The sequence below is a fragment of the Peromyscus maniculatus genome, chromosome 9 (assembly GCF_049852395.1).
Source record: "Peromyscus maniculatus bairdii isolate BWxNUB_F1_BW_parent chromosome 9, HU_Pman_BW_mat_3.1, whole genome shotgun sequence".
Lineage (NCBI taxonomy): Eukaryota > Metazoa > Chordata > Mammalia > Rodentia > Cricetidae > Peromyscus > Peromyscus maniculatus.
Genome location: NC_134860.1, coordinates 53,371,300 through 53,386,442, shown reverse-complemented (window position 1 = coordinate 53,386,442; position 15,143 = coordinate 53,371,300). Strand labels below are relative to the sequence as shown.

The 15,143-nt window shown below is 54.5% G+C and overlaps 1 protein-coding gene across 2 annotated transcripts; it reads left to right on the top strand.

Moving 5' to 3' along the window:
• The first annotated feature begins 1,023 nt into the window (after nt 1–1,023).
• On the top strand, nt 1,024–14,666 carry Tgm1 (transglutaminase 1). Of its 2 annotated transcripts, none has more exons than XM_042284903.2 (15): nt 1,024–1,132; nt 1,796–2,095; nt 2,252–2,440; nt 3,369–3,617; nt 3,948–4,066; nt 4,187–4,294; nt 4,667–4,841; nt 5,183–5,321; nt 5,469–5,572; nt 7,973–8,061; nt 8,531–8,684; nt 8,788–9,069; nt 9,885–10,045; nt 10,428–10,564; nt 14,269–14,666. In XM_042284903.2, the coding sequence occupies exons 2-15, from the start codon at nt 1,801–1,803 to the stop codon at nt 14,492–14,494; spliced, it is 2,427 nt and encodes an 808-aa protein (XP_042140837.1). In that variant the 5' UTR covers nt 1,024–1,132; nt 1,796–1,800; the 3' UTR covers nt 14,495–14,666. The 2 variants fall into 2 exon arrangements, with proteins under 2 accessions (XP_042140837.1, XP_015862461.1); XM_016006975.3 differs by having other exon boundaries at nt 1,107–1,326.
• The last annotated feature ends 477 nt before the right edge of the window (nt 14,667–15,143 follow it).

Below are 15,143 nucleotides of genomic sequence, written 5' to 3'. Positions count from 1 at the left end.
AACCCTGTTTTCACTGTTTTCTGATTGGTGGCCCATCGATAGAGCTGGAATACCAGTGGAATAGAGTAAGAGGTTCTGGCCGGGGACCCAAGCAGATTCTCCCTATAGATTCCTGGCCCCTCTTTGCCTTGGGGTGGTCTTAATGACATCTGGCATTTCCTCCCAGAGCCTGAGCTAGAGTCAGGAAGTACAGAAGGTAGGTTCCTGGAGCCGGTTGGTCGGGATTCCCAAGAATTCCAGACTGGAAATGAGGGGAAATGCTCACCTCCAGCTGCCAAGATGCTCTCAGTGAAAGAAGGGGATACCACATAGCCTGGAGAGGACACCCCGCGCACTCAGACCTAAACCATACCTAAAAAACTTCCCAGCTGGGAGGGGGAAACAAGATCGTTCCTCTTTTGACCACCTTAATCTCAAACTTAGGAGACAGAAAAAACTAGAGGACAGCTCACTCATCCTGGGGGATGTGGAGCAGCTGGATGGAGAGACAGACGGGGGTGCAGTGTGCCTTGGGATGTGAGAAGATCTGGTAGAGCTGGCTGGTCAGGGACGGGCAGGTGGAGCCAGTTTGAGGGCCTGACTGCTGATGTCATCTGTCTGCACCCTGGGGTACTGGGATCTTCCTGGCAAAAATGAATTCCAAGCTCAGGGACCCGTTCCACTGGTGGATACTACAAGAGAGCTTGGCAGCAGGAGCCTAAGTAAGCGTCTCCAGCTTGGAAATAAATCTGCCCTACAGGGAGGGCTGTGAGTGGAAGAGGATCCCACTTTGCTATCGCTCTCTGAACGTGCAGTGTGGCAAGATTCTCACCTCAGCCCCAGGTCTGACACGACTTGGCCCGACCCCCCTCCTTAGCATGACCTCAGTTCCTAGAAAGGAGAAAGTCCCGCCCCTCCTCGGGGACAGCCCCCAGAGACTGGCCTCTTGACCGACGAGGGATGAAGCAACCACACTACCCCTTTTCCCAGAAGCTCAGCCCCGCCCACCCTCCCCTCATAAACCACCTACCCGGCCCGCCCTACACCTTCCACTCGCGTGGCTGCATCCAGCCTGTTGGTCCCGTCCCATACGCCTGACCTGCTCCACCCCCGGCCCGGGACCCAGTGGTGCCATCACCATCACCGCTGCCAGGTGAGAGGCTCCAGCGTCCACCCCAGGGCTGAGCCGCTGCAGGTCGTGGCTCTTGGGACACACAGCCCAGGCTCAGGAAGGAACGCTCTTCGGGGGTATCTGCTGTGGGCTGATGAGACCCGGTTTTCGTGGGGCGACTCTCTGCTTACGCCTGCTGTGCCCTCTCCACAGCTCTGCCTGAAGTTTGCCTTGACGTGAGGAATGTGGGGGACCCTGCCACCTACCTGTCTTTATGGGGAGAACTCTGTTACATGGTCCTGAGGCTGGACCTCTAAACTGAGAAGCCAGCAGGTGGAGGGACCAGTACAGTGTTTGGGGTTTGGGGCCGGGACAGGTGTACACTTAGGGAACAGAGTGTACACCTTAGGGATCCACCTCAGATGGATCCTCAAGGGTTTCTCCACTGGACATTGTTTTTGGCTGTGATTTGGGAGTGCTTATAGCAAGGTGAACAGAAGGTTTTTTTTCTCTGCAGCATGGGGTGCTCTTTCTGGGTGACTGAATGCAGTCTTTGGGGCATCTCAGGGTTAGAATAAGATTATCTCGGTCACCTAGCTGGTACTGAACCAATTTCTCTGAATAGAGTTTCTGGGTGGGTAGGATGGGCATCCTGGGCACAGGAGATCTGAGTGGGTTAGAGCATCCCCTGCCTTGTCTTTGTAGGCACAATGGAAGGTCCTCGCTCAGACGTGGGCCGCTGGGGTGGGAATCCCTGGCAGCCCCCTACCACGCCGTCCCCAGAGCCGGAGCCAGAGCCAGACAGACGCTCGCGTTCCCGCCGAGGAGGAGGCCGCTCCTTCTGGGCTCGCTGCTGTAGCTGCTGTTCCTGCGGGAACAGAGCTGATGATGACTGGGGGCCTGAGCCTTCTGGCTCCAGAAGCCGAGGGTCCAGCTCTCGGGGTGGCCGGAGACCTGAGTCTCGGGGCAGCGCTGTGAACGCCGCTGGAGATGGTACCATCCGAGGTGAGGCCGTCCCCCTTAGCGGAGAGGCAAACAGCCTTGGTGGGGTCTAAGATTTATCCTGGCATCTCTAGGGGGCTAAATGACTTCCGGCGCGGGGGGGGGGGGGGTCTGGGCTCCTTGTGGACTCGTCACTGACCCGGGACTGTGGCTTGACAGAGGGCATGCTGGTTGTGACTGGCGTGGATCTGCTGTGCTCACGCTCGGACCAGAACCGCCGAGAGCACCACACGGATGAGTTTGAGTACGATGAGCTGATTGTGCGCCGTGGGCAGCCCTTCCACATGGTCCTCATCCTGAACCGAGAATATGAGTCCTCTGATCGCATCGCCCTGGAGCTGCTCATCGGTGAGTGGGGCCTGGAAGGAGAGGGGTAAAAGCCCTGGACTTGGAGGAAGGGCTGCTGCTAGGTGAAGAGAGGTCTTTAAGCTCCTCCCTGGCACCTCTGCCAAAAGAGGCAGGTGCAAGATTCTTAGTGTTCCCCTAGTGGTGATCTCAAGGAGGCCTTGGTGCTGCTGCGCTTGCCCCAAGCTGGCTGTCCTCCAGTCTCCGGGGGCATCTAGCTCACAGCACTTCCTCTTTGCGCTGGCCTGTGTCTTCCAGCATCGTTGGCTCTGTGTACCCTTCCTTCTGGGTCTTGCTTGTTCATTCCCCTAGACCCCATGTGTGTCTATCTCTCTGCCTCCCCATGCCATGGCCCAAGGCAGGTGCCTCCCTCACCATGTTGCTGGGTGACCGTTGACTGCCCAGGCTGGTGATTATGCAGCTGCTGGGGGCGGGTGACTCTTCTTACCCTCTGATTACAGCCCAGCCATGCACACCCCAGCCTCTAATTTCCCAGGTACCCCTACCACCTCCAGAAATGCTCTGGGCTCTAGAAGCTGTGACCCCAGGGAGCCGGCCACACTACCCTTTGGTATCTGGGGTGTTCTTTCCTATGGGGCAAATGAACTCAACTTAATTTCCCTTCAGTCCAGTGGAACAGCGAGGGAGTCAGTGGGTGACAGCGGCCTCAGTCTCCCCTCCCTACTTGAGTTCATTGTCAGGGGAACAGGTTTGGGATGTTGGACCGGGGCTCTGCCCTGACACGCAGGAGAGCATGGGGCGGCCACCATGCTGCTCTGAGAAGATTGTCACAGACTGGTGTGGTAACCCCACTTAGGGACACGCAAATTGGCTCATAGACATTTTGGGTGGGGCTGAAGGAAGTCTTAGTGTCTCTCCCATTTCCAGAGCAGCTCTCTCACTACCTGAATGCTGATCCTTGTTCCTCTAGGAAACAGTCCTGAGGTGGGCAAGGGTACCCACGTGATCATCCCGGTGGGCAGGGGGGGCAGCGACGGCTGGAAGGCCCAAGTGACCAAGGCCAGTGGGCACAACCTCAACCTCCGCGTCCATACCTCCCCTAACGCCATCATCGGCAAATTTCAATTCACTGTCCGCACACGCTCAGAAGCTGGAGAGTTCCAGTTGCCCTTCGACCCTCGCAATGAGATCTACATCCTCTTCAACCCCTGGTGCCCAGGTAAACCAGCTGAGGTCAAGAGCAGGGGGCAAGTAGGTCAGGGCTTCCTTTCCTGCGATCCAGGTGGGTGCCTGAACATCTGGTCATAGGAAAAGACTCACATACCCCAGGGGAGGAGATGGAGGCCCCCTGTAGAAGAGAGACCCACCTCACTTCTGATGAAGGGCCCTGGCCACAGCCATCCTTCCTTAGAGGGAGTGAGCAGTCAGGCTAGAAGAACCCACACCCCACTTTCTTCTGTGGATATGAGTTCTGCAGACCTGGTTAAGGGGAAGGCAGGGCCCAGGAAGAAAATGGATAGAATTTGCCATGTGCTTTTTGGGGGTACAGAGGACTTGGTGTATGTGGACCATGAAGACTGGCGTCAAGAATATGTGCTTAACGAGTCTGGACGAATCTACTACGGAACAGAAGCACAGATTGGTGAACGGACCTGGAATTATGGCCAGGTACAGCTGGGCTGGCTCTTGTGCACTCAAGGGAGATGGAAGTGACTGAGCAGGATGCTAGCCTATGGCTTGAGCATCACTTTGAGGGGCTGTGGTCACCTCTGCCCTTGTCCCTTCCAGTTTGATCATGGGGTGCTGGATGCCTGTCTGTACATCCTGGATCGGAGAGGGATGCCCTATGGAGGTCGTGGGGACCCAGTCAGCGTCTGCCGGGTCATCTCTGCCATGGTGAGCATCCTTGTGTCTTCCTGCCCTGCCCTTTATGGGTTTGCCATCCCTGTCCCTACAGAGAGTGTTGAGGGAAAGGGGTTTCATTCTCCTTCTCCCCGCCCCCCGCCCCTCCACCTGTAACCCACCCCACTTTTCATGCGTTCTGTTCCAGCTCCTTTGGAATGCGGAGCCAAACCCCAAACTTGGCACACCCAGTATTCACATTCCAGTGTCACAGCAAGGGGTGTGGGGGGCGGGTGTGTTGGAGGAGAGGTGGGTGGGGTGTAGGTTGATGTCTAGTTCCTGAGGTTGTAGGGTTAGGGGCTGGGGAATCCAGAAGATCCTGAGCACCTCCCCAAAGCCAGCCACACCCTGTCTTTTCCCGGGCAGGTGAACTCCCTGGATGACAATGGAGTCCTGATTGGGAACTGGACTGGAGATTACTCTCGAGGCACCAACCCCTCCGCGTGGGTGGGCAGCGTGGAGATCCTGCTTAGCTACCTGCGCACGGGCTATTCTGTCCCCTATGGCCAGTGCTGGGTCTTTGCTGGTGTTACCACCACAGGTAGTGGAGGGGATGGGTCGGGAGCGGCCCGGTCTGTGTAAGGAGGGGAGGGTTCCATTTCTGCCCAGCCCAGCTGTGGCTACAGGATAGGGTGCCACTAAGGGTGGATGATAGAATGGCCTTAATTATCGTTAATTAGTGTTAACAACCGAGAGAGGCCTAAGGGAGAGAAAGAAGAAGCAATGGCCAGGGCCTGAGCCAAGCAGGTGGCTCTGTAACCCCAAAGGCCACCTGGGTCTCCTGACCCCTGACCCCGGTGGTCCCTCCAAGCTTGTCCTCCTGGCTGAGGCCACACCTGCCGCTGAGCTCTGCCCCCGCCCTTAACCCCGGCTCCTCCACAGTGCTGCGATGCCTGGGCCTTGCCACCAGGACTGTCACCAACTTCAACTCTGCCCACGACACCGACACGTCCCTCACTATGGACATCTACTTCGACGAAAACATGAAGCCACTTGAGCATCTGAACCACGATTCTGTCTGGTGAGCACAGGGCGAGGGGTGGCCTGCCACTTGTCCTAAAGATGACCTGAGGCTTGATGCCGAGCCGTGTCAGGGGTGAGAGCTGGGGGGGGGGGGTGGACCTGAATGGGAAACTGAGGCCCAGAGCTCCCTCCACACCCCCTCTAGGAACTTCCATGTGTGGAATGACTGCTGGATGAAGAGGCCAGACCTGCCCTCAGGCTTTGATGGGTGGCAGGTGGTGGATGCCACACCCCAGGAGACCAGCAGTGGTAAGGCAGGCCTCGCCTGGACCCTATCCGGACACCTCCTCAAATTCCTGAGTGTTAACCCAGGACATGGCCAGAGAGCCAAATCCCTTAACCCTGCAGTTACCAACTGAACCACCATGCGGCCATTAGTTTATTTTCCTCTTTATTTAGCTACTTGACTTAATTTTATTTTTAAAGTTAATTTTATTTTATAATTTATCATGATTAATATACTCAGTTCAAAAGTTAAAAAAAGATTCAAGAATATTCAGTAAGAGGTTTCCTTCCCCCTGAAAAGCCAATTATTCTTACTTGCTTTTTAACTTACATATTCCAGATATAATTAATTAAAGGATACATACACACATACACATACATACACACACACACACACACACACACGAAGAAAAGATTGTAAGTAATAAATCTGCACATGGAAGGAGAAAACAGAATAGAATTGAATAACATAAGGTGTAAGTTATTTATTTCTATGTTGGGGGATTCTCATCCCAAAACCTGATCATCAAAATGGATCCATTGGAATTTCCAAGGATGGGTGTATCTCTTTCTTCCCAGTCCTGGTTTTGTTTTTATTTTTGTTGTTGTTTTTGTTTGTTTGTTTGTTTGTTTTTTGAGACAGGGTTTCTCTGTGTAGCTTTGGAGCCTGTCCTGGAACTCACTTTGTAGACCAGGCTGGCCTCCAACTCACAGAGATCTGCCTGGCTCTGCCTCTGAGTGCTGGGATTAAAGGCATGCACCACCACCGCCCGGCCCCAGTCCTGGTTTTGAACCCGGGGCCTTGAGCATGCTCAGGAAATCTCTACTACTGAGCTACACCCTGTGTTTTTCAATTTCTATTTAAAAAATTCCCTTGGTGATTCTTAAGGCCACTCATCCTTGGGACCCATTCTGTGCCAATGGGCCACATGGTACACGGAGACTCTTGGAGGTGGATAACTTTGTCTGGGTCCCCAGAAGAATGAACCCTGGCTCTCCTTCCCTTTGTTCCCCTGCTCACTGCATTCATGTACAGTATACAGAAATCGGGGCTCAGACAGGTTTCAAAGGACAAATCTCTGTATCATCCCTGCCATGACCTGGGCTGCCATGACCTGTCAGCTGCTTATCTCTCCTCTGTACCTACATACACCTCTCCATAGAAGTGAGAGCTGGTGTCCACTCTGCCCTCACACAGGCTCCTCTCCCTCTGGCTTTGGGTCTACCTCCAGGTAACTTGGCCTGTCCCACCAGCTGCCCCCTCCTCACCTCCACCTTCCTAGAGTAGATAGCCTCGACCTAACTTCCATTCTTCTTCCGGCCACCCCCCAGACCACTCTCTGTCCATCATCTATGTAAAAAGGGTCCTAGGTTGCATAACCCAGCAACGCTTGCAGTGTGCTGGAAGACTTGATCTCTGGTCCAGCTCTAAGAAGTAATGGGTGTCAGGCTCTGGGCAGGATGGCCAGGACCTAAGTCTACCTTGGATACTTCTAGACGAGTGATATTGGCAAGGAAGCATCTCACACCTTTGTGTGCTGGGTTCTTTTTTTTTTTTTTTTTTTTTTTTTTTTTGGTTTTTCGAGACAGGGTTTCTCTGCGTAGCTTTGCGCCTTTCCTGGAGCTCACTTGGTAGCCCAGGCTGGCCTCGAACTCACAGAGATCCGCCTGGCTCTGCCTCCCGAGTGCTGGGATTAAAGGCGTGCGCCACCACCGCCCGGCGTGTGCTGGGTTCTTTATAGAATACTCTGTGTGTGTGTGTGTGTGTGTGTGTGTGTGTGTGTGTGTGTGTGTGTGTGCCATAGGATGTGGTTGGGAGGATTAAATAGACACCATGTATCAAAGAGGTCTAGTAGCATGCCTACAACATCCAGCCCCTGGGTAAATGGAAGCCTTTCCCAGCTGTCTATAAGATGCTGGCAGCTACCTCACTGGCTGAGCCTGTTTCCCCATATAGAAAAGGAGGCCAGAGCGTTAGGTGTTAAGACTCCTTCCTGTTGGATAGCGCTCACTTCCTGTTTACACTTTCGGTCCCAGCCAGCCTATTCCAGCCAGCTCATCCTCTCTCAGAAGCCGGCCCGAGTATCCTAAGGACAGTCTCTTCTTTCCCACCATCCTTCTCACTTTGCCATAAAGAGGTCAGAGTGTGCTGCACAGCTGAGCTGTTTCTGAAATAGTAATGGCGGCATCACAGCCAACCAGAACCCTTGTGGGCCCTGAACTGCTTGTGATGAAAGATTGGGGAAGGATGTCCTGAACTCTGAGAACTGTGAACAGAGCAGCCAGCCAGTGCAGAAGAGTGGGCTGACAGTGGGCTTGTTAGGCTGTCTGTCTACTCAGCCGGGCTATCCACAGGCCCCTCCCACTCCCACCCTGCCCCGCCCTCTGGGCCTCCTTAGACCCACCACCCGCCTCACTTCCCAGGCATCTTCTGCTGTGGCCCCTGCTCCGTGGAGTCCATCAAGAACGGCTTAGTCTACATGAAGTACGACACACCCTTCATTTTCGCCGAGGTGAGGGCTGGGCTCCAGGTGCCTCCTCCAGCAAATAGTCTGAAGCAGCCAGAGCTCTGGCTTTAGTCCTGAGTGCCCTGGTCCTGACTTCGCCGCTGACTGACTAGCTGTGTGACCTTGGGCACGTCACTCCTTCTCGAGTCTTGGTTTCCTCGACCGTAAAAGGGAGATAATAATGGCTGCCTTGCTTCCTGTACTCAGGATCAAAAGAGATAATGGATATGGGGCCGCTTCCTACGTTGTAAAGCCAGCGAATAAGCATAAGGGAAAACTGTTATTAATGCCAAAATGGGCTACAAGGAGCCTCCTAGACCAGCTTCCTCTCTGCTCTCTGACTATGGCTGGTTCAGTTTAGAAACTCTCCCAGCTGGGCCCTGCCTGCAGCTCCTGGGGTTGAGGGAGGAGGGCTCTGGGGGTCCAGCCTGCCTTGCTGGCCCACTCAGCTCTGCTGGTCTTTGCTCTCCCACAGGTGAATAGTGACAAGGTCTACTGGCAGCGGCAGGACGATGGCAGCTTCAAGATCGTGTACGTGGAGGAGAAGGCCATCGGCACACTCATTGTCACAAAGGCCATCAGCTCCAACATGCGCGAGGACATCACCCACACCTATAAGCACCCCGAAGGTGACCCTCTCCCCGCCCAGCCAGCTCCGGGCTGAGGGTTCCGGCAGAGCACTGGCTTACCCCCAGCAATGGCCTAAGCTCACCTTTGACCTCAACCCCCCAGGCTCAGAAGCAGAGCGGAGAGCTGTGGAGAAGGCTGCCGCCCATGGCAGCAAGCCCAATGTGTATGCCACCCGGGACTCGGCTGAGGACGTGGCCATGCAGGTGGAGGCCCAGGACGCTGTGATGGGACAGGATCTGGCAGTCTCCGTGGTGCTGACCAATCGTGGCAGCAGCCGCCGCACTGTGAAGCTACACCTCTACCTCTCTGTCACCTACTACACTGGTGTCACTGGGTCTACCTTCAAGGAGGCCAAGAAGGAAGTGGTACTGGCCCCAGGAGCCTGTAAGTGCTCCCTCCCCAGCCCTGCCCCTGGATGGTGCTCCCTCCCTAGTCCTGCCCCTGGATGGTGCTCCCTCCCTAGTCCTGCCCCTGGATGGTGCTCCCTCCCCAGCCCTGCCCCTGGATGGTGCTCCCTCCCTAGTCCTGCCCCTAGATGGTGCTCCCTCCCTAGCAATGTCCCTAGATGGTGCTCCCTACCCAGCCATGCCCCTAGATGGTGCTCCCTCCCCAGCCATGCCCCTAGATGGTGCTCCCTCTCCAGCCATGCCCCTCGATGGTGCTCCCTCCCCAGCCCTGCCCCTGGATGGTGCTCCCTCCCCAGCCCTGCCCCTGGATGGTGCTCCCTCCCCAGCCCTGCCCCTGGATGGTGCTCCCTCCCTAGTCCTGTCCCTAGATGGTGCTCCCTCCCTAGTCCTGTCCCTAGATGGTGCTCCCTCCCCAGCCATGTCCCTGGATGGTGCTCCCTCCCTAGTCCTGTCCCTGGATGGTGCTCCCTCCCTAGTCCTGTCCCTAGATGGTGCTCCCTCCCTAGTCCTGTCCCTAGATGGTGCTCCCTCCCTAGTCCTGCCCCTGGATGGTGCTCCCTCCCCAGCCATGCCCCTGGATGGTGCTCCCTCCCTAGCCATGCCCCTAGATGGTGCTCCCTCCCCAGCCATGCCCCTGGATGGTGCTCCCTCCCCAGCCCTGCCCCTGGATGGTGCTCCCTCCCCAGCCCTGCCCCTGGATGTCCAAGCACCTTGGCTTTGGACATGGAGGCCCTATAGCACAGGGGGGTGTATCTGGGGAAGGCCTGTGATTGTTACGCGTTTTCTTCCCAGCGGACTCTGTGACCATGCCTGTGGCCTACAAGGAATACAGGCCCCACCTTGTGGACCAGGGGGCAATGCTGCTCAATGTCTCAGGCCACGTCAAGGAGAGTGGGCAGGTACTAGCCAAGCAGCACACCTTCCGTTTGCGCACCCCAGACCTCTCTCTTACGGTGAGTGTGGCTTTCTTGTACCCAAGGGTACCAGAATAGAATAGAGTAGGAGCCTGAGGCTAAGGAGAATCATGGGCAAGGGGAGAGCACTAAGACTGAAACAAGATCCCCTGATGAGCCTTCTAGGAGAAGGTTAAGGACCAGACCCAGGCCTTAGTCTCCTCATCTGTAAAATGGGTTCTCAGGCCTGATTCTGTGGCTACCTCACATTGTAGAATCGATATGAGTTTCCCCTCTGGTTTTTGAGGTGGTTTTTCTCAGGGACAGAATGTAGGACTTGGCAAGATTTCAATTCTAACATGTTTCTCCTTTGGGTGCGAAGTATGGGCCCTACATGTCTGGCCAGGGTCTCTGATAAGGGGCGGATTTCTGTTTCCCTCAGTTACTGGGAGCAGCAGTCGTTGGCCAGGAATGTGAAGTACAGATCGTGTTCAAGAACCCCCTGCCCGTCACCCTCACCAACGTTGTCTTCCGGCTCGAAGGTTCTGGGTTACAGAGACCCAAGGTCCTCAACGTTGGGTGAGTCTGATCCTCTGACTGTGGCCACCCTCCCTTCCTCCCGGGCTGCCCTGAGCCTGGGTTCTGCTTCTCCTTTTGGCCAGGACCCCACAGAGCAGCTTGAGGCCAGAAGGCAATCTCTGGCGACTCAAGCCAACTCAGCCCAAACCCTGCTCAAGACCTGCTGAGTACCTCGTGTTTCGCTAAGTCCCTGCCCTGCCTCAACTAATTAGGGAGCTGAAGCTCACATGGGAACCATTAGTTGGCCCAACCCTAGCATCTGCCAAACATGCAAGTGTTGACCATGCACTTCCAGGAATGTTATCTCATTTGGAGATCACACAGGCCCTTTAAAGTACATTAGAGACCACGGTGTAATTAGAAGGAGAGTTGTGATCTCTAAGTTCAAGCCCCTGCATCCCCTGCTCCCGACTAGGTCCCCTTGGCCAGGTGTCTTCATTGCTCTAAGCCCGTGGGGGCTCACTTGCACAGTGACAATATCAAAAGCCCCTGGGCTGTTTGGCCCAGCATGTGGTAGAGTTCGTCTCCACTACTAGTCAGTTTGGAGTTGTTGCCCTCATCACCCCATGGGGAAGCGTCACAGCTCCGCAGGGCAGGCTCTGTTTCCCCTTCGGTGGCACAGACAACCCAGACGATTAGCTTGCTGCATGGTCTGGGCCGTGAGGACTGAGGCTGGGCCCAGAGAGAGGTGAGCCCTGACTCTCAGGCCCTCTGATCTCCGCTGGGTGAGGCTCAGGGCCCAGTGAGGGCACAGGGCACTCACGTTCCTGCGCCTGTTGCTGTCGTCCTCCGGTACAGACACTTGCGGCCCACCCCTCCCAGGAAAAGCAGGAAGGGAAGGAGAAGGCCGAGGACCTTCTAAGCCAGCTTTCTCCTGACAGGAGTGGGCATCCTGTTCTAAAAGAGGCTAGGAGAGGACCTAGGGTAGGGCGTCCATCTAGCCTGCCTTTCCCTCATACCGTATGCTGGTAGCCACTGTTTCTGTTATCATGCCAAAGAGGAAGTTCACTGTCTCGTTCTTTGGCCTAGCCTGGAACTCAGGGGCTTTGCTATCACAAAGTAGACCCTACAAGGGTTCCTGGCAGCTCAGATGACAGAGTGTGACATGGGTCCTGGGACATCACTCAGCTGCATTCGCACCACAATGGCGTCTCTTGCCTTAGGCTCCCTAGAGGCGTACACCCTTGCCAGGTTCACCAAGGTCTCTGACTCTTGGGCTGCTCCCACTAGAAGGGCAGGACCACGGTGCTAGGAGAGCTGGCCTTTCTTGTGTGCGGGGCTTGAATGGCTGCCTGGCCCCACCCTCTCAATCAAGGTCTCCATTGCAAGAGCGGGGTGATGCCTGGCCTGGCAGCCTTCCTGGAACTCTGCTGCTTCTTGATTGCTATGATCCTAGAGCAGAGAGCCTCCAGGACACTCGGTAGCCTCGAGGGGACATAGCAGATTCCAAGATGGGTGTCGCTTTGCCTCTCAAGTACAGATCAAAGACTGTGGTATGGGACCCAATTACACCACAAGGTGTGCCAGCCTGGTGACTGGCCACTTAATAAACATTCCAGGACTCACTCCTCCGGGTGACTGTGTCACCAGGGAGGCTGGAAGTTCTTGGGAATTTCCCCCAGGACCGGAATCACACTCTCTCTAAACCTTTGGCTGGTGTCCATTCTGGAAGGGTAGGTTTGACTTTAGGGGAAAAGGCTGGAGCAATTTAGAGTTAAAATTCATTACCAAGGAGAACCAACAAGTGGACAATAATGTCAGCATCATTTAGAAATTATGCATGCCACAAAGGAGACAGAGATGTGTGTACCTGCCTGTGAGCGATGGAGGGGGATGGAGGAGGAGAGCGAGCTCTGGGATGTCTGTTGCTGAGGAGAGTTTCAGTACCAACCGGCAGGTAAGGGACAGCCCAGCTTTTACAGCTGACTTGCTCTCAGCTTAAACTCAAGTACAGGGGGGTGGCAAGGGCCTCACCTGGGCTGTAAGAACAGTCCAGGGGAGAGTCTGACATTCCCACCTGGAAGCTGGCTAGCAGGGTCTTCTTTTAGGAGTGGGGAGATAATGTTAGTGGTCGTAATTTAAAGGTTAACTTCTGGAATATTACAACTCAATAATAGTAGACTTTCAAAGGGTACGGTAAGGCTAAGTAACCTTTCACCTCCCGACTATAGAGAACCGGGAAAAACTAAGAGCTCAAATGTATAGGCAGTCAATGCATGACCTGTGGAATTATGGATTCATTTTTTTCCTTCCTATCATGACACCCACTCACCTCATCTCACTCATTCTGTCTCATGAACCAGCAAGTGAGGACACCGGTCCAGGGGACCCTCAGAAGCAGGCTCCACGCTAAGTGCTTCAGCCCAGGGGACCCTCACTTTCAGAATTAGAGAGCTGGCTCACTCCCTTGGGGGCTAGTATCCAAAACGTGGACCCCCAAGGCAAGCTTGGGTTGGAATGGGACTCAGAAGTACAGGTTTATGAAGAATCAGGAGATATTCTAACAGGCGTGAACTGACTCCACATAAATGAGCCATGAACATATTTAAAATGCAGTGTGTCAGGTGGGATGGTAAATACCTGTAATTGCAGTGCTTGAGAGGCAGAGGTTCAAGGGTTCAGAGTTCAAGGCCAGCCTCAGCCACATCATAGTGAATTTGAGTCTGGGCTACATGAGACCCTTTCTAAAAGAATCCAATAAGTAAAAGAATAAAGTGTGTAGGTTGAAGGAAGAGCCCCGAAAAAAAAAAAGACCCGTTTCCTTGGGGACAGGAGGTACTGAGGGGAGCCCTTGCTGAGGCAGTGGTGTGAGCAGGACTTGGAGAAAGAGTAGTGATGAAGTTGGCAGAGCTAGGAGCTCAGGGCAGGTGCGCTCAACACCGCAGAACATGACGACGGTGAGTTGGGGAGAGATAAGCCATGGGGCTGCTCCAGAGGCAGAATGGTGGGTGACACAGCTGTGCCAGGGTGGGAGCTGAGTCAGAAGGAGCCTGTATGTCAGGTTAGGGAGTTGACGTCTCCGTCAGTAAGGAAGCCCAACCCTTGAGGGATTTAGCTCACTTCCCCATGATTAGTGGACTGGAGAAAGGCGAGATGGCCAGTGAGTCTGGTGAAATCCTGATTTCCAGAGCTCTCTGAGGAGAGGAGGTCACTGGGGTTTGGGTCACACACAGAGAAATGGGAGAACCTGTCATCTTAAAAGTGTCAACTGTCCATGCTTGGGACGACCTTTTCCCTGGATGACATCCTTCTGTTAATTCGGTACCGGAAGCTCTCCCCTCTTTGTGAGGACAGCTGTGGCCCATTTCTTTAGCTTGCTCTTCTGGCAAAAACTGAAAGCATTTGGGATCCCTGCTGGGCCTCCGTGTCTTGCTCTAAAGTGCCCGTGGCCTTGAAACCCTGGTGAGATGGGGTGGCTTAGAGCAGTGGCGGCGGGAAGAGGGCAGTGGATGCCTCTGCCTGTGGAGAGCGTCAGCAATCTCTGTCCAGGTGGGAGCAGGAATGGAGGAGGCCAGGTGCTGGCAGCTGGGTGTGGAGGTGGCCTGGGGTGGAGGCTCTATCGGGGTTGTGGGTGTAGATTCCAGGTGAACCCAGGGATGCCTGGATGCCTCTCGTTCTTTGCTTCCTGGCCACTCTGGGTCAGTCTTTGCTCTTGACTTGACCCTGAGGCACTCAAGGCTCACTGATACTGTCTCTGTCTACAGGGACATCGGGGGTAACGAGACAGTCACCCTGCGCCAGACATTTGTGCCTGTGCGACCAGGCCCCCGCCAGCTCATTGCCAGCCTGGACAGCCCACAGCTCTCCCAAGTACATGGTGTCATCCAAGTGGATGTGGCCCCAGCCTCTGGAGGTGGAGTTTTCTCAGATGCTGGAGGTGACAGTCGCTTGGAGGAAAGCATACCTATGGCCTCTCGAGGTGGAGCTTAGCCCCGGGCCAGGAGCAATGAGACTGGAATCAGATGAATAAGGACATTGCCCCAACATGGGGGACCACCACAAAGTAGCTCCCCAGGCTCAGGCAGGAAGGCTGGGCACTTGGGGAGGCAGTGGATCTTCACCTGTGCTGATAATAAACGGTTTGTTTGTTTTTTTAAATGAAGATGCTATTTAGTATACCTACCTGTCAATCTAGGCCAAGAAGTATGGAGTCACACTGTGCCGGAGATTTATGTGGCATTTTTTGAAGCCCTGGTTCAAAATTGTGGCCGGAAGGTAATAGTGCCATGTCAGCCACTCTTGAGATAAAGCTTGCTGAGTGTCATGGCCACCACACCCAAACTGTATTTTCAAATATTCTTGAATAAATTGGGCCTGAGAGCACAGGCCTGTGATCCCAGTTACTTGGGAATTAGGAGGATGTAAAGTTTAAGAGCTGCCTGAGTGACAGCGTGAGTTCAAGGTCAGCCTAGGTAACTTGGGGAGACCCTGTCTCAAAAGTGAAAAGAGCACTGGGAATATAGCTCGGGAATATGGGCGCAGTATTTGCCTGGTATGCTTAAAGCCCCTGTGCTAGAAAAAAGATCTTGTAGAATTTTTATAGAGGTGATTATGTTCATTGTTGAGAGTTAGCCAATAA